This window comes from Pinus tabuliformis, chromosome 4_2 (genome assembly GCF_031772625.1).
Source record: "Pinus tabuliformis cultivar Carrire ecotype Pingquan chromosome 4_2, CPIR1, whole genome shotgun sequence".
In the NCBI taxonomy this organism is placed as follows: Eukaryota; Viridiplantae; Streptophyta; class Pinopsida; order Pinales; family Pinaceae; genus Pinus; species Pinus tabuliformis.
Window position 1 is genome coordinate 775,261,565 of NC_142304.1, and position 25,368 is coordinate 775,286,932.

The following is a 25,368-nucleotide window of genomic DNA, read 5'->3' on the forward strand; positions in this document are numbered from 1 at the left end:
CAGCATTAGGGTGATACATTGGGAGAAATTTGCTCAAGGGTGAGTTTAAAGCCAAAAATAGGGTGTATGGCTCGACAAGTGGCCAATGGGGTGATGCAAGGCTCGAATAGGGAGTTTTGAGAGAATTCTAAATCAATTTGAGGCTTTTTGTAGAGTTGTATCGTTGGACTAGTCCTTAATGGGGCGGGACAAGGCTTGAAAAAGTAAGTTTGGGGATAAAAGACTAGATTTGATCATCTCTTAAGTGTGATATCATTGGACTAACGAAGATCACAGTGCCATATCGTTAGGTAGGTCATTTCTAGGGTGATACAAGGCTTGAAAAAGCAAGTCTGCAAGGCTAGAACTAAGTTAAAGTCTCTTCAGTGGGTGCCATTTTACTAGGAAAGTTTAGTAACTAGGGCCTTGTATAAGTGGGCTAACCAAGTTCCTAACATTGTATCATTGGACTAGTCATCAATGCAACCCTATATCGTTGGATTGACCATCAATGTGGCCATGTATTCCTGAGTTTGACCATCAAAGTGACCCTGTATTGCTAGGTTGACCAAATCTCAAAATCATGCTTAAAACTTATCTCAAGGGGTAACAGGGCCAATAGAGAGGTGATTTGAGTTGAAGACAAGTTACTCAAGCTCACGATGTGTATGATGACTCTCTTTAGAAGGTGGGATCCTCATTTTCCAATGAGAAGGGTTGTTCTAGTTGCTACAATGGGTTCAAAGCTCTATCCCCTTTGTTAAAGTGGGTTCACATTTTATTAATGTGTAGTTGGGGTTTGTCGCTCTCTTAAGATAAAATCAAAACTGAATTGCTAATAAATAAATGATTTTCTAAAATAGCCAAAGAAATGTCAAAATTGACTTGGTAGGTCGGTGAAAGCAAGGTGTTATTATTGCCCTCATTAAAGTACGAGTTCCCCCCTATAACATGTTTACCCTCATGGGTTGTTTATACATGTGTTTATGCATGTAATTAACATTGGGATGATGTTGAAGTCCTAAGCATTGGTGGAATAAAACCTTCACTTATGAATTCTTAGCAAATTTTCAATTTAAATATTACATCCAAACCTTAGTCATTATAATTACTCTTAAACTAAGGGAAATATAGACTTGCTAAATCATGAAAAGAAAAATACAAAAACATTGAATATGTCCAACATAACTTAGAAATACACTCTTGCAACATGATAATTACAAAGAATCCAACAAAACCCAAAAATAAAATAATAATTATAAATAACTTAATAAAAACACATACTAAGTAAGTAATTGGGCTTGGAGTATGTTCTAAAATTGTTTCTGTTTTGCTAAGAGCTAGTATTTCTTGGATGCAAGTAAACATATTCATGGCTTAAGACTCAGAGCATCCACTTAAGCACCACCAACATGTAAATTCTAGGTGGAATGGTTTCCTCGCATAACAATAATGAGTCCATTTGTAATAGTCGTCTCCACTACTAATTTTCACATTAGTCCTGGTAAGTTTTTCCACTATATTAAAAACAATTATTGTTTACTTTATTAATTTTTATTGATAAAACTTATTGACAAACGTGAAAATTATGCTGGTTGCATAACTATATATGTGGCTACACGTTCTTTACGATAGGCGGCCACATTAAGTCCCAAAACAAATCCAAACCTCATGTTGCTTGTGGATCACACACTGACCCCGTCAACATGAAGTAAGAAACATTGATTGAATACCATTGTAATCCAATTAAGAATTTGCAGCAAAGCATGGCATTAAAACTCAGCCATCCAGCTTCTGCAGCTCTGGATATTTCGATAAGTGTCAAGGGCAACAGCTACAATACATGCTCTGTCAAGAATACGAGAGTCATTTCAGTTGGGTCCTTTCTTCCATGCACAAATTCTTGCAGCCTCAAGAGGATTGCAAGCCCACCTGTTGCAGCATCTAAGACAGAGTCTGGTGTTTCAGAAGGATCCCCTGATGAATCAGTATCTACTGGTATTTCAACGAGTGCTAAGTTCAGAGAATTTATGGCTTTATATGCATAAACTATCTGAACCCAATGTCATTCAATTCATAAATTTTCTGTGAGCCTGATGGGCTTAGTTTACTTCATATTCCTTTTGTTTTGTGTAAATTTCAATCGCTGGTTATTTTGAGGCCTGTAGTGGGAATATTGTATCAAATAGCTTATCATCCTGAGCATTGTTACTGAAATCTTTTTTAACTTTACCAAATATACACCGAGATAACCGGTAATAAAATCCACCTCATGTTAGCAATTGCTTCTTTTCCTTTTGCAGTGTTATTAAAGATGATATGACATAGCAAAGAGTGAGAATTCACCCTAAATATATTTTTGCTGTTTATTGCTGTGCAAAATTGCCAGTATGAACCTCCCAAGCCATACAGAGGACATAAGTACCAAGTGCGGTGTTATCAGTCTTATCATCACAAAACAAAAATAAAAAAACCCCAATGAAAAAGGGTTTTATCATTTATGCAGTATTGGAGGAGTTCAATTTAACATTAGCAGCAGTGAGAACACACCTTTCTCTTCTTCTTGTTGGACATGACTCACCATTTGGCATTAACAGAGCCATTACCACGGTCGCATGGAAAGACTTTGGTCAATTGTGTCATTACGGGGAGTGAGCCTGCCAGGTTTTAAACCTGGGTCATCATCAAAGATCTTCGAGTTGCTGCTAGACCACAGCTCAACCTGCCTCTAAACCGCAGCTCAACAGACCTAGCTATTAGAATGCACTCTAGGTCTTAGTTCAAGATTAGCTTTTCTCTACTGTCCAATGAAGGTGGTCTATTGGATCATACCAAGTTCGGTATTTAATAGTGTGTTTAATTTAAATTAGTTGAACATTGGTTTCCAGAAGAAATTTGTCAACAACATCTCTGAGATTGATTTGCTATTTTGATGATGTTAAAGGTGGTCTAAAATGTATGCTTTTCCCAAAGGCAGAAGGATTTCTTGCGCTTAATTTATGTCTGCAGTTGTTGAATATTTAGTCATAAATTTTCCCCTTTTTAGCTGCGAGGTTCACAAGTAGTGTCAGCTTTGCCAGCAACCTTAGAGATGAGTGCCGTGGATGGACTGAATTTTACTACAGTGCCCTCTCTGTTTTATTAGTGGCCCACCTATCAGGGTCATAAGATCCATCGAAAGATCAGTGCTTTCAGTGACTTCATGAAAGAGATTAGTTTGCAGTGCACCTCTATGTTTTTACCAGACTGCTGGTTTGTTATGATTCTTGCTTATCAATCGAATGCAAAGCCTGTTGAGCACGTGCTTATATTAATGAAACAGTTAATTATGAAAACAGTACCTTGTAATCTGGAGATGTAAATGACGGTGATTGAGTTCTAAGACATCAGCTTCCTAATATTTTGCTTCAAACACTGTCGTCAGTCTGCTTTTATATTTTCTTACTAACTACTTATGAAGTGTGGTTGCATATGGGCAGTTGACTGCAGGCATCCTGCATCTGCATCTCTGGCAACTAGGCTAAATTCCACCTTAGGACAGCTCATATGATGGAGATGATTATTGCATTGGATTTCTCTTTTTGGGAGGTCCAATTTTGATAAAAAGATCATCTCATTCTGACAAGTAGAAATGGAATTTTGAATTTATTCTTTCTCATGGACAAATTGTTAAGGTCGGCCTCAGTGAAATGTAGGCTCATGAAGCCCAATGGATGTGTCTCCTCACCCTCAACGAAGTGTATAAATAGGAGTGACCTCTCTCTCATTTGGACATCACTCATCACATCACACATCTCTCTCTCTCCTCTCTTGGTTGGTTCGTACAGCTTGGAGGCAACCTCTTCCTATTCCGCACGTGTGAGAGAAGGACGAATTTCAGGACTGTTTTGGAGGCCGAAAATTTCAGAAAACAGGGCAGCGCTGACCAGCATTGACTTGGGTGACTTTGACTTGCATTGACCTTATTCTTGTGGGCAAAATTCCAATTTCTGAAGGCCACATTGATTGGCATGGTTTTCAAGGTGATTGGGACAGTTTGACTGGTTTGACTTCAGCATTGACTTCAACCTTTGACTGCAGAAATTACAACAACATTTGACTGGGTTGACCAAGCTGTTTTTGGGCTGACTTTGACCCTCTTGGAAGGTTGAATTCTTCTGCTGTTGACCGAGCTGCTTGGAGCACTGTTTGGAGCTGCTTTGACACTGTTGACTTTTTGTTTTGCGCTGCGGTTGACTACTGATTTAACATGACTGTTTTGGGCAAGTTAATTTGTTATTTGTACTCTCTCTCTACTAAACTATTGAAGAATATTAAGAAGATTTGATCAAAGGGTTTCCCCACATTGGTGTTTGTCCTTGACATCCGCCATATCTTGTGTCCTCTTGTCTTGGCTTATCTTTTCCATATGTTTTTATGTTCTATCTGCATTTACTGTCAATGTGTTTAAGTTAATGTGATTGCTACTAGACATAATTGGAAATTGTCATTGGGTTGCTAAAGGAACATTGAAGTAAATTGTGCTAAAGCATAGAACATACCATTGTTACCTAAAATTAACACATAGGGGCAGCTCACTGCAGGCATCCTGCGTCTTTGCAAAATTTCCAGGTGCATATGAAGCTTGATTCATTTAGATGATGAGGCTATTGCAACTTTGGTATGACTCAATCAATGCAAAAAGGAAAAATAGTAAATACATCCTATGTTAGGAAGCAACTGTTAAAAATAGCAACAAGAAATTCCAATTTAATTTGTCATTGAGTAAAATTGTGAATTAAAATCGAATTCTATTCTCATAGCAACTTGTAAATAGTTAATTAATTTAAATTGACTTAATTGACTTAGGAATTTCGAGTTGGAAGTCTATCTGGAGTCATGTAAGTGTGATATCTAAATTTTAGGGGTCTAGGTTGAGTTCTTTGGAGTTGTAATTAGATAAGTCAGTCTAATTGAGTTATAATCAGTTAAACTAGTTCTAACTGTTGGAGGAACTAATAGAGGTTTAGTAGTGAGTCAGTGCACCAGTGCATCCTCAGTGCCACACCAGTTAATTGAAGATTCACTCACAAATAATTCATGCATGTCAATTCAGAGGAAGACCCAGTTGAGACTAGAGTGCAGGGATAGTGTACTATCAGTTGTATGATTTTCTGAGTTGTACAGATCATGCATGCAATCAGTTGAGGACCTAAGTTTGGATTGCGCAGTTTTGGAAGAAGGATTTCCCAATTAAATATGCGCTGATTCTCTTACGAATCGTGCAAGGAAATAGGAGTTTGGCATGTAGCAAAATTGGCTAAGTGTTGGTTAGAGCGGGCTTGTGAGGCAAAGAGTTGATGTAATATTCTTAATTAGCCATGGCTAATTGGAATATTTGATTTTGCTCAATTTTGCCTTCTATAGTTATTTGTAAATCAAAAGGTGAGGAAAAGGGGACATAACTCACTTTTAGAATAAAAGTCACTTTCTAGTAGCACAACGTTGTGACTTCAAGGGGAACCAAGGGGGCCAAAGGACCACGCAGAGATGGGACCCACGCAAACACTTGGAGGGACTGCGTAGATGGGAAAAGGAACACGTGGCAAGAGGAGATTACATTGGAGGAGGTGAGCCTTGGGATTGAGAAAGGCCAATGTTATAAAGGAGAGAGGAGCCTCTTTATTTTGGCATTCGATTGTGTGCATTTGAGCTAGTCACTTTGACTTAGAGCACGCTGGCTGTTCAGCTAGTTTGCAGCACTGTTTAGTGCATTGAGTGTCTCCGTTCAGAGATCTCACCCTTAGCCCCGGGGGACTTCGAGTGCCTGCTTGGGAAAGGTATTTCCATCAGCATTTTTGCAGTAGTTTCATCAACATTTTTGGCAGGAGGATTGAGCATCTTGGAGGACTGTGCAACACTGAGAGGGATGATGCAGTTCTTTCTGGCAGGAGTTCTGGATTGAGGGTTTGCAGCAGGATTTGTGCTGGGAGATTGAGCAGGGGATCAACCCTTGCATATTGGAGGGTTTTGTCAGAGGTTTCATGTAGATTACTGGAGAGTTTCATTCAGTGGCAGCACAGAGCATTGAGGGACTGCGCAGAACCCCAAGGGGGGTGATTTTCGGGGGTCGGCCATTTCAGAAGAGCTTTTTGGGTTTTTCTAGGTTTCTTGAGTAGAGTCTGATTCCAGAGTTTCAGCCTTTTCTGAGGAGGGGAAAAACTCCAAATCCTCATTTGATTTCTTGTAGCAACAATAGCACGACAGTTCTCCAGCAACTGGGACGCAGCTCAGAGAGAGGCCATTTCTTTGCTATTCTGAGTGTATTTCTTCACTTGCCTTGTGCAAGACGAGGTGCCATCTTTCTGATCACCTCCTGTACTCATTCTGTTGCTCAGTATAATAAAATGGCTTAGCATTTCTCTCTGCACTTCTTGAGTATCTGCTTGTATTCCATGTTTATATTATTATATATTGCACCACTGTCATTTTTATCATTTTGAGCTTCCTAGTTATTATATCATTTGTACGTATTTGGTTGGAGTTACTAGGGTTTTGGAGAATATCTCTAAAACAGGATATTACAGTGGTATCAGAGCATAGATCTGGCTCAGCCTGTGGAGCTAGCAGTCTATGACACCGAGGGAGAAACCCTACATCTGTTACAGAGGTAGGAAATACAGAGATAGTGAGTGTAGGTTGGAGAACACCTACGGAGATGGAGACTGTGTTTGGGTAGAGGACACAGAACAGGAGGAGCCTGTAGTGGACACAGAGCAGAAGGATCATATGGTAGACGAGGACGGGAAGAGATTTGCGGATATTCTCCTCAAATCAGTACAGGATCTGTCGAGGCAGATTGAGGTGATGGGGCAGAGATTCACGGCAGTAGAGGCTAGACAACGTGAGAGTCCACAGGTTTTCCAAGTTGGTGAGGGATCGGGTGCATCCTACCATTTTCCAGAGCAGCGTGATACTACATAGTAGGTGACCTTGCATGCCCCTACACGCTCTACCATGCCCACTTTCTTAGGAGCAGACATGGGGGCCGTAGCCCAGCAGGGGGCAGAGCTCGGTCATATGGGCGATTATTTTCCAGAGTACCAGGCCTATGGGCAGGAGTTCAGGGAAGCCCTCTCATTCAGAGACTTTGTTCAGCTCCAGCGGGATAGTAGACCCTGCGACCATCACAGAGGATACCGACATTATCATGATGGTGACACCCACCGTGCAGCTAGTAGATTTCACTTGCCTACGTTTGATGGTTCATCAAACAGTTCTGCAAAGTCATGGGTGGAGAAGCTGGACATTTACTTCCAGCTTGACCAGATGTCGGAGGCAGAGGCCATCAAAGTGGCAACGTTACATTTGGATGGTGAGGCCCAGGATTGGTGGTTCCATGGGATGGTTACACTCGAACACTCCACAGTGACGACATATGCTGAGTTCACCAAGAGATTGATAGAGAGATTTGATCGGAGGGATCCAGAGCAGCATTTTGTTGAGCTGACGAGGCTCAAACAGACCGGGAGCCCAGAGACCTACATTGCAGACTTCTTGAGGGTTTCAGTGATGGTGCCAGATCTGTCCACGGTACGGAGGATCTATATGTACGTTGAGGGGTTAGCAGAGCCACTTCGGGGTTTAGTTCGATCCACTAGACCAACCACACTCCAGGATGCTATTAGCAAGACTCGGGACTTATAGGATGTCTTACCCAGGACCCGAACACCTTACCCCCAGAGACAGGCTTTCCATCCTAAGGGGAAGGATGTGAGGATTCCACCTCCACAGGGGACTCTAGGACGTGCACAGATTGACGATGATGCCAGGAGGGAGCTGAAGAAGAAGCAGTTGTGCTTTACCTGTTAGGAGCCGTGGGCACCGGGACATAGATGTGCTGCTGGCAAAGCACGTTTTATTGAGGTCTTCTCCGAGGGCAGCAGGGAAGAGGAGGAGGAGGATGATGTGGAGGCAGGAGATAGTCATGCCATGCAGGGTCCTTTGCCACCTCCACTGCCAGCAGCAGGTGGTGCAGCGTTTGCACCTACCGGAGGAGCCCTTGCAGCATTGCGAGGAGTTCCCAAGTACTTGATGCTACGTGTATGGGGGACAATACTTAGCCAGCGAGTATCAATTCTGGTTGACAGTGGGGCAACCCACAACTTCATCGATGCACAGATGGTTGAGCGGAGAGGCATATAGACAGAGAGCTTCGATGGGTTTTTAGTTTTGGTCCCAGGGGATCAGACCATGATGTGTGCTCGTTATGTTCCAGAGCTATCAGTGATGATGGGCACCTACACACTGACTGACCACTTTTTCGTGGTCAATATTCCAGACACCAATGTGATACTGGGTGTTCAGTGGCTTATCACTTTAGGGAAGGTCATGACAGATTGGAAGACCTTAGAGATGGAGTGGGATGATGAAAAGACAAGGAGGCATGAGAAGATACAGGGACAACAAACATATCCGCCTCAGACTGTTTCGGCTCATCGGATGGAGGCAACCTTCCGGAAGGGAGACATAGAGTGGACAGTGGAGCTTCGTGCATCAGAGGCAGGGACTACACGGCAGATGGTACATCCAGAGATACAGTCCATCCTTGACCGGTATGCCATAGTGTTTGGGGAGATTCCACTAGGACAGCCACTGGACCGGGGGTTTGAGCACACCATTAAGCTTGAGCAGGGTAGACAGTCAATGGTTGCTACCCCATATAGGCATTCCAAGGCCTATCGGGATGAGATTGAGCGGGCCATTCAGAAGTTGCTGGTTCTTGGACACATTCGGCCGAGCACGAGTCCTTTTGCTTCTTCCGTGGTGTTGGTGAAGAAGGACGACACATTGAGGATGTGCATTGACTACAGGGCCCTGAACAAGAAGACACTGAAGAACAGGTACCCCATACCCAGGATTGACGAGTTGATGGATGAGTTGAGAGGAGCGCGGTTCTTCTCGAAGATTGATTTGAGATCTGGGTACCATCAGATTCGCGTGAGGGAGCAGGACATTCCCAAGACCGCCTTCAGGTGCCACTATGGGCACTTTGAGTTTTTGGTGATGCCCTTCGGGCTAACCAACACCCCAACTACATTCCAGTCTTGCATGAATCACATCTTCCGCAGTCACTTAAGGAAGTTTGTGTTGGTGTTCTTTGATGATATCCTCATTTACAACAAGACTTGGGAGGAACATCTCTAGCACATTGAGACAGTATTGCGCATCTTGAAGGAGCAGCAGTTCTATGCCAAGCTCTCCAAGTGTGAGTTTGGGTTGACGGAGATGTTATACTTGGGACACATCATAGGGGTGGATGGAGTGAGGGTCCACGAGGAGAAGATCAGGGCCATCAGAGATTGGCTGGAGCCGAGAAACGTGACAGAACTTCGAGGATTCATTGGCATTTGCACTTACTACCGGAAATTCGTCAAGGGTTTCTCACAGCTTGCTGCACCCCTGATAGATTTGACGAGGAAGGGGGCATTCAGTTGGTCGGATAGAGTACAGCGAGCCTTTGACAGGCTCAAGGAGGTTATGAGCAGTTGCCCAGTGCTTGCATTGCCGGATTTTACATAGCCATTTGTTTTGGAGTGTGATGCGTAGGGAGAGGGGATCGGCGCAGTGTTGATGCAGGGAGCTTTGAGAGTCGGAAGCTCCTTCCGCACGAGAGTTTGTATTCTATATACGACAAGGAGATGCTGGCCATCATGCATGCATTGGCCAAGTACCGGCAGTATTTGGTGGGTAACAGGTTCAGGGTGAGGACTAATCACAACAGCCTCAAGTTCTTTTTGGAGCAGAAGCAGCTACAGGAGAGGTAGCAGAAGTGGATGAGTAAGATCCAAGCGTATGAATTTGACATTGAGTATGTCAAGGGTAAGAACAACGTGGTAGCAGATGCCCTTTCACGTAGACCAACCACGTTGTCTCTTATGAGCTTGGACGCAGACTGGAGGGCTTGACTCCTAGTAGAGTACTCCAAGGATAGATTTGCATGTGAGGTTCTGGATGGGCAGGTGGCGGATGACAAGTACAGGGTGGTTGATGAGATCATCTATTACAGGGACCGGATCTTCTTGACTGAGGGATCTCAGCTCAAGAAGAAGATACTTCAGGCGTCACATGATTCACCTTTGGCAGGTCATCAGGTGTTTACCAAAACCTACAGGGCCATTAGAGAGAGGTTCTCATGGAAGGGCCACAAGGAGGACGTACTCTAGCATGTTCGGGAGTGCGATATTCGCCAGAGGAACAAGGGGGAGATGAACCATCCAGTAGGACTATTGCAGCGTCTTCCCATTCCAGAGGGAAAATGGTAGTGTATTTCGATGGACTTCATCACAGGGTTGTCCATGGTATAGGGCAAGGATTGCATCTTTGTCGTCGTTGATCGGCTGACAAAGTACTCACACTTTTTCGCCATATCCGCACACTACACAGCAGCGCAGGTGGCTGAGCTGTTCTTCAGAGAGATTTTCAAGTTACATGGTCTTCCCAAGACCATCACCAGTGATAGGGACAGTCGTTTCATGGGCGGATTTTGGTAGGAGCTTTTCCGGTTGGTGGGGACGGAGTTGACACCAAGTACCAGTTATCACCCACAGATGGACGGGCAGACAGAGATAGTTAACAAGTGGCTGGAGGGCTACTTGCGTAACTATGTCAGTGGGCAGCAGCGAGCATGGCTAAAGTGGCTGCATCTGGGGGAGTACTGCTACAACACTACACATCACATGTCCATTGGTATGTCACCAGTTTATGCATTGTATGGATATCATCCCTTATCTTTTGCTGACGTGATGTTTGGTGCTAGCAAGGCTCCGAGAGCCAAGATTTGGATCCAAGAGAGTTAGGATATTCTCCGAGCTCTCAAGGATAATATGGCTACAGCGCAGAACCAGCAAAAGTTGTATGCTGACAGGGGTCGGGTGGAGAGACAGTTTGAGGTAGGGGACTTGGGCTACCTACGATTACAACCATACTGACAGTCGTCATTGAAGCAGAAGGGGGATGAGAAGCTCAAGCCCCACTTTTATGGGCCATACAGGGTGATACACAGGATTGGACAGGTTGCATATGAGTTGGAGCTGCCCCAAGGCAGCAAGATTCATAACGTCTTTCATGTATCATGCCTGAAGAAGGCATTGGGGCAGCATGTGACAGTGACAGATGAGCTACCACCCACGGATGATGAGGGGCATTTGGTGTTGCATCCAGAGACTATTATTGATAACAGGGAGAGGCAGCTACGGAACAAGACAATCCGGGAATTCTTGGTGAGGTGGAAGAATTTGTTGGATGAGGATGCCACTTGGGAGAGAGAAAATTTTGCAGCATCCATCACTTCAGTTGCTTGAGGATAAGCAACATTTTGCCGGGGGAGACTATAATATTCCTAATTAGCCATGGCTAATTGGAATATTCGATTTTGCTCAATTTTGCCTTCTATAGTTATTTGTAAATAAAAATGTGAGGAAAAGGGGACATAACTCACTTTTAGAATAAAAGTCACTTCCTAGTAGCACAAAGTTGTGACTTAAAGGGGAGCCAAGGGGGCTAAAGAACCATGTAGAGATGGGACCTACGCAGACACTTGGAGGGACTGCGCAGATGGGAAAAGGAACACGTGGCAAGAGGAGATCACATTGGAGGAGGTGAGCCTTGGGATTGAGAAAGGCCAATGCTATAAAGGAGAGAGGAGCCTCCTCATTTTGGCATTCGATTATGTGCATTTGAGCTAGTCACTTCGACTTAGAGCACGCTGGCTGTTTAACTAGTCTGCAGCACTGTTTAGTGCATTGAGTGTCTTCGTTCGGAGATCTCACCCTTAGCCTCGGGGGACTTCGAGTGCCTGCTCGGGAAAGGTATTTCCGTCAGCATTTTTGTAGTAGTTTCATCAGCATTTTTGGCAGGAGGATTGAGCATCTTGGAGGACTGCGCAACATTGAGAGGGATGATGCAGTTCTTTCTGGCAGGAGTTCTGGATTGAGGGTATGCAACAGGATTTGTGCTAGGAGATTGAGCAGGGGATCAACCCTTGCATATTGGAGGGTTTTGGCAGAGGTTTTAGGTAGATTACTGGAGAGTTTCATTCAGTGGCAGTGCGGAGCATTGAGGGACTGCGCAGAACCCCAAGGGGGTGATTTTCGTGGGTCGGCCATTTCAGAAAAGCTTTCTGGGTTTCTTGAGTAGAGTGCGATTCCAGAGTTTCAGCCTTTTCTGAGGAGGGGAACAACCCCAAATCCTCATTTGATTTCCAGCAGCAACAACAACACGACAGTTCTCCAGCAGCTGGGACACAGATCAGAGAGAGGCCATTCCTTTGCTATTCTGAGTGTATTTCTTCACTTGCCTTGTGCAAGACGAGGTGCCATCTTTCTGATCACCTCTTGTACTCATTCTGTTGCTCAGTATAATAAAATGGCTTAGCATTTCTCTCTCCACTTCTTGAGTATCTGCTTGTATTCCGTGTTTATATTATTATATATTGCACCACTGTCATTTTTATCATTTTGAGCTTCCTGGTTATTATATCATTTGTACGTATTTGGTTGGAGTTACTGGGGTTTTGGAGAATATCTCTGAAACGGGATATTACAGTTGATCATACTTGTGCAGGAATTATCCTAGTGAAACAAGCATTGTATTTTCTTCTTAGATTTCTGATTAATGCAATATAGATAGTCGGGGTTTTGAGCAGTTGCTTTCCCTAGAGAAATATTGTGTTATGTGTGATTGATATTCTTCCTCTTGTTGATTATTGTTTTCATCGATCATTATTGGTTTCTGCTGTTGAAAGTAGAGTAGATTCTTGTCTTGTGTTTTAAAAAATTACATGAGTTGTTGAATCTACAGAAAAATCTACATGGTATCGGAGCTAAAGGCAATATAGAAGAGGAGATTTCGAGTTTGGTTGTGCGGTGAAATTCAAATTTGCAGTTCATACTTCAGAGTCGGCAAATGGCTTTCTACGGTTTGAGACTTGAGTATGCCTTGGAAGGCAACTCGAATTACATAGCCTGGAAGGACAGGATGGAAGCAGTGCTGGAAGACAATGGCCTCAAGGAATTCATTGATCAAGACATTCCTAAGCCTCCAACATCAGATGCTAATGATCTGGCTGAATGGAGAAAGTGTGTGGCAAAGGCGAGGCAAATTATTCTTGAGGGAGTTCGAGACCACATTGTCTCGAGTCTCCATGGCAAGGAAACTCCGTATGCTATGTGGAAGGCATTGACAGACCTGTTTCAGAATAGCAGTGACCATAGGAAGTTGGCATTGAAGGACAAACTCAGAAAGATCAAGATGGAGAAGGGCAACTCAATTCCGAAATACTTGACCAAGTTCACTCATTGTCGAGATGAGCTTGGAAGTGTTGGGATTACTGTTGCCGAGGATGATATGGTGAGCCTAGCTCTTCTAGGACTCCCCAAGAGTTGGCACAATTATCAAGACTCTGTCAATGGGAGGGAGAAGTTGCTAGATTGGGAACGACTGTGGTCGGATTTGGTACAAGAAGAGATTTGAAGGAGCACCAAGGACGGATCCTCATCAAAGACTGATGATGAGGAAAATTGTGCCTTAGCGGGTAAGGAAAAGAAAGGGAAGGGGAAGGCGTCCCATTCCAAATCGGATTCTTTTCATGGAGGCAAGAAGAAGGACATGTCGAAATTCAAGTGCTTTCATTGTCACGAGTTGGGACATTTTGCTACAAATTGTCCACTCAAGAAGTCCAAGAAGAAGTCCTCAAGAGGAGTGGCAGGTGAGGCTCTTGCCTCACAATTCGAATTGGACTTTACCCTCATCACATGCATGGTGTCATCGATGATGGGTAGTGTATGGTACCTAGACAGTGGAGCTTCTTTCCACATGACTGGTAACAAGGAGCTCTTCAGTGACTTGGAGGAGAAGGATCTCTAGATGCATATTGATATGGGTGATGATGGGAGGTATAGTGCTACCGGGTTGGGTACAGTTATCTTTCAGAGGGAGTTGGGTTCTCCCCTCACTTTGCGAGATGTTATGTATGTTCCTGGTTTGAAGAAGAACTTGGTATCTGTTTCCATGTTGGAGGATAGAGGCTATGATGTGATATTTAGTAAGGGAAAGGCATTCCTTCATCACATAGCCATGGGACAGGTAAAGAGGATAGGTATTCGGGTGAAGAATCTCTACAAGTTGGAGGTAGAAGATTGTGTTGCCTTGAGCACGAAAGCAGAGAAGGTGCAGAGCTGAGACATCGGTGAGTTGTGGCACAAGAGGTTGGGTCACTTGCATCATGGCGCTTTGAAAATCATGCAGCAAATTTCTACTGGTCTTCCCAAAGGTACACTAGAGCAAGTTGACACATGCAAAGGGTGTACTTTGGGGAAATTCACCAAAGCTTCCTTTCACGACAAAGACAATCAAGCACAAACGATTCTAGATCGAGTCCATTCAGATGTGTGTGGATCATTCTCGACATCATCCACGACCAAGCACAAGCATTATGTTATATTTATTGACAATTTCTCTCGAAAATGTTGGATTTTTTTCATGCAGAAGAAAGATCAAACTTTTGTGAATTTAAAGCAGTGGTTGAGAAAGATACTGGTAGGAAGGTTAGAGCTCTCAGGAGTGATAACGGTGGAGAGTATGTGTCAAATGAGTTTAAAAACTTTTGTGCGGTAGAAGGGATTAAACGGGAGTTGACAACAACCCATAACCCATAGCAAAATGGGGTGGCTGAAAGGAAGAATAGAAGCATTGTAGGGGTAGCACGGGCAATGTTGCATGATCAGGGCCTACCACTACACTTTTGGGCTGAGGCATGCAACACAACTGCTTATTTGCAGAACAGAAGCCCTCATTGAATTCTTGGGATGGGTACACCAGAGGAGGCTTTCTCAGGGAAGAGACCAAATGTGTGTCACTTTAGGTTTTTTGGTTCATTAGTATATTGCCATGTGACCAAAGATGCATGGAAGAAGCTTGAGCCGACAACAGAGTTGGGGATATTTGTGGGGTACATTGATACACCTCACAACTAGCGGGTGCGTTTTCCGACCAACAAGATGACAGTGGTTCACAGGGGTGTCAAATTCGATGAAGAGAAGGCCATGCGATGTTCCCTTGAGAGGGAGCTTCAGCTACATGCAGTTGAGGAGCTTTTGGCTCCTATGGAGGAACTGCAGATTAATGTGGAGCAGCCACATGCAGAGGATCCGGGAGTGGAGACACCCACTTAGGCAGAGTCTTCCAGAGATGGGAGAAAGCGCACCAGAGAGGCTGATAGGTTATTGCAGGATGCGACAGAGAATGTGGGAGCATCCACATCACAGCGTATGCGGAGGAGGTCAACTGACAGGTACACTGGATACATGGCTCTTATGAGCAGATGTGTTGAGACACAACCATCTTCCTTTGAGGTAGTGCAGCAACCGGTTTGGGTTGATGCCATGGTGGAGGAGTATGACTCCAATGTTCGTAACAGTGTTTGGGATGTGGTCCCAAGACCGACAGACAAGTCAGCGGTGAGATCCTGATGGCTTTATAAGGTAAAGCAAGCAGTGGATGGTAGTGTGGAGAAACATAAGGCCAAGTTTGTGGCTCAAGGCTTTTCTCAGGTAGAGGAGATTGATTATGATGAGACCTGTTGTAGCTTATATTGTGCTTAATGTTTATTTATCAGTTATATCACTATTGGGAGTCCAAACTCAATAAAATTCCTTTATATTTTTTACCCTTCCCGAAAAGTCTAAAAGAAATGAAATATTTTGTTTGTTATATATCGACAACGCTAAAGGAAGAAATGTAAAAGAATCGGATATAAAGGGTTATATGGAGCTATATGTATATATGGAGAGATATGTATATATATAAGTGCATGTCGAAATGAGAAAGAAATAAAGAAATATGTTGGATTTACAAAGGAAAAAGTGTTAAAACATATATAGCCAGACCCGAAAGGTATATACAGCGTGGTTTTAGGTCCCGTCAGGTCCGCCATATCAAAAAGTCCCTCATATACATTATGATTACGCATTTTTATATATTTCTATTATAAAGGGATTATAATAGAATTAAGAGTTGATTGCGATGAGCGATTGGGTTCCAGACCTGATAGTTTATATGCTATATTTTATATAACTCAACGCATCCGTCTTATCGTTAATATTAAAAGCCAAGAAGTTTTATACGCATTTCTATTATAAAGGATTATAATAGAAAGGTCGGGCTCTAAGCATATATATATTATAATTAAAAGCCCCTGGGGTCCGCAAGGCGTATTAAAAGGCAGATTTCAAGCTATAAGGCAGGATTTCGGGCAGAATGAAAATGGTAAGTGGTTTTTAGTGGAGATCACCCGATCCCACTTATCATTCAACACGTAGCAGCCGGGTGGAGAGAGGAAACCGCCCATTTCGGGCGAGTATTCTCTAGGCTTATGTCCCACCCGAAAACCTTTGTAGATTGTCTGATCTGAAAAATGCAAATCTATGGTGGAGATGAATCGGCGGGAAGAATACCTTGGGAATTGTGTTGAGCCTGTATTGGAAGTGGAAAAAGCGTGCTTTATGGTATATTTTCATTATTAATAAAAAAGCGCAGAAATGAAGGAATTATGCGTAAGTCCAACATTATGTTAATGCAACGTTGAAAAGGGCCGATTGCGATATGCGATGAGATTCCGGATCTGATGGAGTTATTAAATCAGGTTAATCCCTTTTCAGTTCCGGTGCTTTGCGTTAATTCCGTTATATAAAGAGAAAATTAGTGTTAAGGCTTAATTTGAAGAAAAGGCAATTGGTTGGGTTTTTTAGTGTTTTGGTCAATTAGAATGTATCCGATACATGCATAAGCTCAGGTTTATACAAATCTAACACAATGCATTATGATTAAAGCGGATTAAGACATATACAGAGGAACTCAACAATGGATTAACAAAACAAGTCAACAATTATTGTCCTCTTCTAAATTCAGTTGTTTTCTGTTATTTTATGTTCTTTGAGGTGTCTTTAAACCTTTGTAAAATTCTGTAATAATTTTTAATTCAGATAGTTAGGGAAACAGTTTAGTAGTTTGACAGTTTCACAACTGTTTCACAAATGTATAAAAGGAGGAAAATTTACAGAGAAAGGGTTCGAATTTTGGAGAATCCGGAGACTAGGCCACTGTATTCCTGATATCATCGTTGATTAATGAAAGAATCAGAAGTTTCCATCAGTTGTTGCATATAATTTTGTAAGCTTCTCTGTCATGTGTCATGCTATGTTTTCTTCTTTTCAAGTATAGTAATGAAGTTGCAGGTATTTATTTGCTTATGTAGATAAGGTTAAAATTCCTTAAAAGAGCGCTCCTATACTTGAAGTCCTCACTTCCTTTCTAAATTATAGATAGTAGTTTCTGTGAAAGATCACCATATTGTCTATGATTCAGTTCTCATTATCATAATTCCTCTAAGTTACAGATAGTAGTTTCTGTGAAAGATTAGCGTATTATTTTTAACTTCCCCTTTAAACCTTCTTCATTCATCATTTATATCTAGCAACAAGTGACATTCTGAGATGTTCTGGTATTACATGTACTAAGAGTTAAAAGACCAAGTTTTCCAAGACCTTCATTTGAAAACACAACAAACAATAAGTGACAGTAAGTAATATTTATTAATGTCTTAAGCACAATTTCCCCACAGTCAAGAAATTGGTTTCTTAAGGAACAACAAGACCTTTGCTCCTATTGCAAAGCACTCATCAATTAGATCCATATTGGCACTATCAACACAGATGGGTTGGAAGATACATCAGATGGATGTAAAGACAACCTTCCTTAATGACATGATTGAGGAAGAGGTGTATATTGAACAGTTTGAAGGTTTTGAGACCTTTGACCGTGAGTTGCATCTGTGTCGACTCAAGCGAGCGTTGTATGGGTTGAAGCAAGCACCTCGTGCTTGGTACACCGAGATCGATAGCTACTTCACCAAGTTAGGCTTCACCAAAAGTGAAGCGGATGCGAATCTGTACCATATTGTGGTGGAAGGTAAATTGTTGATTATTGTTTTATATGTTGACGATTTGATTATGACAGGTGATGATAAGATGATCAAGTCTTGCAAGGAGGATCTTGCAAGAGCGTTCAAAATGAAGGACTTGGGGCTCATGCACTACTTTCTGGGCATGGAAGTATGGCAAGGTGATGTGGAATTTTTTGTCTCTTCGGGCAAGTATGCCAATGAGATACTGAAAAGGTTCTACATGGAGAGCAGTAAACCCATGGAGACTCCTCTAACAGATCACTGGAGGAAGGAGGATGCTACTTTGGGTGAAGTGTTGATTTTGAGTAGCATCAGATGTGCTCTAGCCATGAAATTTGGTGGAGAGGCTAAGGCACATGAGATCTCCAAGACTCAGAAATCGTTTGGAGAAATTCCACCCAGATGAAGAGATATTAAAATAATTAATATTTTAATGGGTTCCTAAGTCTAAACTTAGGAAAATAAAAATATTAATGTGTATTAATATAAATTGGGTTATAAAATGGGTTAGAAAGTTCTAAATGATGAGGATCAATCTAGTTCTAATATTAGCCGTTGATTAGGGATTTTATCTTGGTCGTTGAAGCGTTAACATGAAAAGTATAAGAGGAGGCTTGAAGGTCAGTGGAGACACACCAAGAGAGATTAAGAATTCGATTTTCTGGGGTGAGGTTTGTTGAGGAAATCGAGTTAGTGATCAATTGTAGTGAGGGGCAGTTCAGCAAGGGATTTCCATCTGAGGCTGAAGAATACATAGCAAAGAGGCAACGCAGACCCTAGAAGGGCTGACACAAAGGATGCATAAGGCCGTAGAGGCTGATGCAAGCAGTGCAGAGGGCCGTAGAGTCTGACACTAGGCTTCAGAGGCAACGCTGGGGAGATTTTGTGGGGTAGACTGAGAGCAGATTAGCTGAGAGAGGGTGACGCAGTTCCTGAAGGGTGCTTGGAGCAGCTTTTGTTGTCCAGCACAAGGAACAATCAGAGTCACTGTGGGGTTGATCATCCAGTTGTTGATTTGCCAGAATATCTATCTTCGGATAGAGGTACTACTGCCAAGGATATTCTTTGTTGGGTGAGCCATTTCTGGCACCCTAGTTGTATTCACGAATTTGCTTAGTAATACAAACCCTCTATATGTTGCATCGATTTTCCAGCATTGGGTTTTTCCGGGGACGATTGTCCAAAAATAGTGGTGTCCCTTGTGTTATTGTTTTTGTGTACTTCAGTGCATGATTTGTGTATCTATGAAGGTTGCATTTGTGTTTACATCGATATTTATGCAATTAAATAACTTGTTAATGTAAAGAACAAGTAGGAGATAGTAAACCATAAATTGTAGTACGGGTTTCTGATGTGTTAGATTCAGGAATTCTCACATGGTATTAGAGGAATCGCAGATCAGAGGCGATTGAAGACACCAGCTGAGAAAATCTAATAATTTGCAGCAGAGAAGCAGCTGTCCCGAGAGACAGTGTTGTTCTAGAGTTGAAGAGGTGAGAGGAGTGACACAGTGCAGTGAGTGTGACGCAGAGGCTCACGTAGTGCCTGCATCAACATTCTGAGACGGGAAAGGAAGATGCAGTAGTTGCGTCAGCTGTCCAGGCCAGCGCAGAGGCAGAGGGAGGTAGATCGGGCTTACGTAGTGCCACGTCATCTTTCTGAGCTAGGAAGGATTGACGCGGTGGCTAGGAGGAGCTGATCCAACTTTCACTGTGATTGCGCAAAGCCAGAAGGGCTCAGATTCTTTAGTTGTCGGGGCTAAGGGAGCTAGGAAGATTTTGATTTGTGGAGTTGGTTGGACGCTGTTTCTGTGAGTGCAAAACAGTGTATAAGGAGACTGAACCAAGGTAGAGGGAAGCACTACCTCGACAGATTTATAGCCAAGAAATGTAGATCCGGGTTGCAACGACAAAGGAGGATTGGAGAGGAGTGTTTCGACAGTTGCCTGGAGGATTCCCGAGAGGGAAATCAGGACTCAGAGGGAGTCTAGAGAAGAGAAGCAGAGATGGAAGTAAACGGATTCAGGGATCGGGACATATTGGATGGGGCTTCCAATTTTGTCATCTGGAAGGCCAAGATTCTGACAATCCTAGATAAACATCGCATCAAGAACTATGCTGTAGATGGGGTCAAGGATTATGTCATACCACATATTGCTGAGAAGAACACAACAAGGGAGATGTGGCAGACGTTGACCACCTTATACCAGGGCTCTTCTGTGCAGTGGAAGATGTTATTGGAGAATCAGCTGAGGTCATAACAGATGCAGAAAGGAAAGGAGATAGATTCATTCCTTCTCAGGTTGCAAGGAATTCGCGAGCAACTTACTTCCGTGGGGTCTACACTGGATCCAGAGTTCATGGTCAGGACTGCTCTAAATGCATTCTCCGAGGACTGGGAGACATTTGTCCAAAGCATTGTGGGCAGAGCGACTCTCCCCAGTTGGGAGGAGATGTGGGCAACTCTTCGATAGGAAGAGCTCATGGGATTGATCAAGGCGGGGAGTAGCAGTAAGGGAGTTCTAATCAAGAAAGAGGAGGAGGATGCAACTCTAGCATATGCAAGACAACAGGGGGTTCAGAAGAGGAAGAAGAAAGATATCTCCAAGGTCAAGTGCTTCAACTATGGGGAGCCGGGACATTATGCCTCTCAGTGCCTCAGGAAGAAGGGCAAGGGAGAAGCTTTCGACTCAAACGTTGCTTCAGCAAAGGCGGAGAAGGATGTTGAGACTGATGGCGATTGTGCTATGAGTGCTCATGTGCCTCTAGAGAAGAGGCAGGGAGACATTGAGCTGTAGTTGAGAGGACTACAGAAAAGGGGCAGGATTCTTGAGGTGCCCAAACTCTTGGATCACATACGGCTATGGGAGCCCTTAACAAAAGTAGCATGATGACAAGTGTCGGGTGGAGCAAGGTGTGATTGAGTGACAAGGCAGTGCTAGAGTGCAGAAGTCTGTAGTAGCGCAGGGGAGGTTGCAGCAGTGCGAGAGGCACATAAGAGGTTGCAGCAGCGCAGTGGCAACACAAGATAGCAGTTGAGGCAACTTCAGCATCACGAGGCTTCCAGACTGACCAGGATGTCAGTGTTTGGGTGAAGTCAATTACTTCTCAGTAACTGAGTTGCAGTGCAGCAGTTAGCAGTGGCAGTGCTATGGGCAGTATGATGCATCATGCAACATGTTGAGAGGGAGCTACAGTACAGATGTAGCAGTGGCAGTGGCAGTGTCATGGGAAATAATACAGGAAGCAATAGTGCAGTGGATGTGGGGTAGCAGTCCAAGCATCAACATAGAGGACCGATGCGGAGGATCAGTGTGATGCTTCTATGGTGAAGCATTGCTAGAGCACATTCCTCACTAAGAGGAAGTGTTGATTTTGGGTAGCATCGGATGTTGTGCTCTAGCCATGAAATTTGGTGGAGAGGCTAAGACACATGAGATCTCCAAGACCTAGAAATCGTTTGGATAAATTCCACCCGGATGAAGAGATATTAAAATAATTAATATTTTTAATGGGTTCCTAAGTCTAAACTTAAGAAAATAAAAATATTAATGTGTATTAATATAGAATGGGTGGGAAAGTTCTAAGTGATGAGGATCAAGCCTGTTCTAATCTTAGTCGTTGATTAGGGACTTAATCTTGGCCGTTGAATTGTCAACAAGAAAAGTATAAGAGGAGGCTTGAGGGTCAGTTGGAGACACAACAAGAGAGATCAAGAATTCGATTTTCTGGGGCGAGGTTTGCTGAGGAAATCGAGTTAGTGATTAGTTGCAATGAGGGGTAGTTCAGCAAGGGATTTCCATATGAGGTTGAAGAATACATAGCAGAGAGGTAGCGCAGTACCAGAGAGACAACGCAATCCCTAGAAGGGATGATGCAGAGGTAGCAGGAGCTAATGCAGAGGACACAGAAGGCCGTAGAGGCTGAAGCAGGCAGTGTAGAGGGCCGTAGAGTTTGACTCTAGGCTTCAGAGGCAGCGCTGGGGAGATTCTGTGGGGCAGATTGAGAGTAGATCAGCCGAGAGAGGGTGACGCAGTTCTTGAAGGGTGACATAGTTCCAGAGCAGTGCTTGGAGCAACTTTCGCTGTCCAGCACAAGGAATAGTCAGAGTCACTGTGGGGTTGATCATCCAGTTGTTGATTTTCCGGAATATCTGTCTCCGGATAGAGGTACTACTGCCAAGGATATTCTTTGTTGGATGAGCCATTTTTGGCACCCTAGTTGTATTCACGAATTTGCTTAGTAATACAAACCCTCTATATGCTGCATCGATTTTCCCACATTGGGTTTTTACGGGGATGATTGTCCAAAAATAGCGGTGTCCCTTGTGTTATTGTTTTTGTGTACTTTAGTGCATGATCTGTGTATCTGTGAAGGTTGCATTTGTATTTACTTCGATATTTATGCAATTAAATAACTTGTTAATGTAAAGAACAAGTAGGAGATAGTAAACCATAAATTGTAGTAGGGGTTTCTGATCTGTTAGATTCAGGAATTTTCACATGAAGTAGTGGAAGCTACTGTTTACAGGCAACTTGTGGGTTCACTCATGTATTTGGTGAACACACGACCAGACATGTGCAAGGTAGTTAACCAACTTAGTCAAGCGATGGTTAGGCCTACCAAGCTGTATTGGAAGGCGGTCAAGCATGTGTTGAGATACCTCAGAGGCACTACTCGATATTGTTAAAATTGGCAACTAGGGCCAAACTCCATGTGGGTCAGCTTATTTATGGCAGCTGATATTTTTTATTGGATCCTTCTCGTCGAGAGGTGTAGGATTGATCTAAAAATCATCCGATTCCGATAAGTATTTATGGAGATATGAATTTATTTTGATTATGGAATTATTATCACGCCGACCAGCAACTTGAGTAGGCTCAGAAGCCCAATAGACATGCCTATTCATCATCTACGTTTTAGTATAAATAGAAGAGGATTTGAAGTCATGGAAGACACACTCTTCATGTGATCTCCTCTCCACGTCTTGGGTTTTTGGAGAAGGAGAGATACTAAAGAGTATGATGCCCTAGCTGCAGTACGATGCCCTAATCCGTTGGCAATGGAGCAACTATACGCACAACAATGGAAATAGTTATGTGATGCCCTAATCCGTTGGCTATGGAAACTATATACACAACACTCTATACGCTGTCATGATATACGCATGGAGACTATATATGCACAGTCTATACGCTGCCTGTAGCAGCCAAAACGCAGTCCTCTAACGTTGTTCTTGAAGACATTTTATACGCAGGCATAGATGGTAGCCGTAGTAGAAGGGAGCCACGATAGATGGAGGCTGCAGTGATAAAGTTAAAGGCCACAGTCAAGCACGCAAGGCCGTAGTCCAGCATCGAAGGCCATAGTCACACATAAGGCTGCAGTCAAGCATGGAAGGTCGCAATCAAGCATGGAAGGCCGCAGTCAAGCACGTAAGAGCCGCAGTCAAGTATGGTAGTCGCAGATCCGTATAGGCATAGAATAACCAATGGCACACTTGTAAGGATCTCGGTTGAATGAAGAGCAGTCTATATAATTCTGGAAGACCATACGCAATCATGGAGACTTCTCATACACTGGTCTGGAAGACTCTTATATGCAGGTCTATACGCAGTCATGGAGACTTCTCAACGCTGTTCATGGAAACCTTATACGTTGTTACACCTTACCATTGATGAAGTAGATCTAGGTGGTATTCCTATAGCAGTCTCAGCATAATGGTTGGCAATGGTTAGGGTTTGAATCAGAAGGGCTACGTTCTCTGCAAAACTATTATAGTATGATTTCATAATATATCTTGGCATTCTCCCAGTCAGATCTGTAAGGGTATGACTTATACTTGGTGATCAATAAATATATATGTATATGAGTATGATCAATAGTGGGACTATGAAGGACAACATGATCATGATGATGTAAAGGGCAGCATGATCGGCAATGAGATTGCATGCTGATGTATGAGGTAGCGTGATGATGGATGAGACAGCATGATGTTGTATGATGCAGCATAATGGGCATGAGCAACATGATGATGAATAGGGCTGCATAATAATGGAAGATGCAGAATAATGGGAAGCATGATGATGAAAGCAGATGAGATGGTGCTCCACAGTAAGGTGTAGCAAATGGACGAAATGGATAGGTGAAGCCGTCACCTTGGAGAATCAGTTGAAGCAGAATGTCTTCAACTGATCTCATGTATCATCGTTATAGGAGATGATCTATGCTCTGATCTAGATAAGTCAAAGGGTTGACTTTTGCTGTAAATGTAGTATCTCTCTCACTTTCTTTGCTGAACTTTGAAGAACATAAAAGAAGAATCGATTAAGGGTTTCCCCACATTGTGGGGTTTGTTCTTGGCTAGCGCCACATCTTGTGTCCTCTTGTCTTTTGCGATTTATGTTCATGTTCTATTTGCAGTTTACTTTAATGCTGATGTGATTGCTAACTGTGAAAATTTAATAAATTGCTCTAGCATAGAACATACCTAAACTTAACATGGTATTAGAGCTGAGGTGAAGACAATGCCCAAGCAAGAGTGAAAGAGCAATCACCAAAGACAGTTGGGACAAGATAAAAGGATCAATAAGATTCCTCATCCCTCTTCGAATTCACCATAGGTGAAGTCAAGAGATTATCAGAATATTATCAGAATGGCGCAGCAGAAGGTTCTGATGGCCTACCTAAAGATCACTTCATTGGGAAGTTCGGATCCAAGGGTGGAAGGAAAGACCGATGCCTTGGTTACAATAAGTTCGGCCATTATGCGAAGGAGTGTATGAATGGCAGAGACACTTCTCTTGATGAAGATAAACAAATCATTCCAGGGTCAAGGGAATGACAGGTAATACAGTTCATCAAGGAGAAATGGTTGACTCTTCAAAGAAAGCAAGGAACCCCAGGCACTTCATCGGATAGATAATCGTGGGATTATACTTGGAGCTGATACCACCTATCTCGAAAAGGGTGCAGGGAATGTTACCCCTCAATTGAATGAGGGTAACTCGATTCATTTACAGAATCTCTTTTATGTACCTAATCGCAAGAAGAACCTGGTGTCCATGTCAGCAATGGAAGTCAAAGGTTACAGGGTGGCACTCATCGATGGAAAGGTACGTGCTTGAAAATAGATTTTTCAAAGATGTTTTTGAGTTCAGGGTTGTATCAAGTTGCAGGAAGTCCACTGGGAACCATGTCCATTGACACAACACCGGAGGTCTGTGAGTCAGATGGTGACAGGGATGCCTGAATTCAAAAGGAGCATGAAGGTACATGTCTGAGATGTACTGAAGGAAAATCTTATAAGGGGACCATTCCCCTCATGCCACAGGTCCACAGGTTTGGAACAACCCGAGGAGTTTGAGATTCGTGATCAGGAATCTCATG

General features: G+C 43.0%; 1 protein-coding gene across 1 annotated transcript in view; it reads left to right on the forward strand.

Moving 5' to 3' along the window:
* The first annotated feature begins 1,622 nt into the window (after window positions 1–1,622).
* LOC149171940 (myosin-G heavy chain-like protein) overlaps window positions 1,623–25,368 on the forward strand; it is a 30,887-nt gene continuing 7,141 nt past the window's right edge. Inside the window, exon 1 of the mRNA XM_089424159.1 lies at window positions 1,623–1,977. Coding sequence (XP_089280285.1) covers window positions 1,746–1,977 — 232 coding nt within the window. The 5' untranslated portion in view covers window positions 1,623–1,745. The remainder of the gene's footprint in view (window positions 1,978–25,368) is intronic.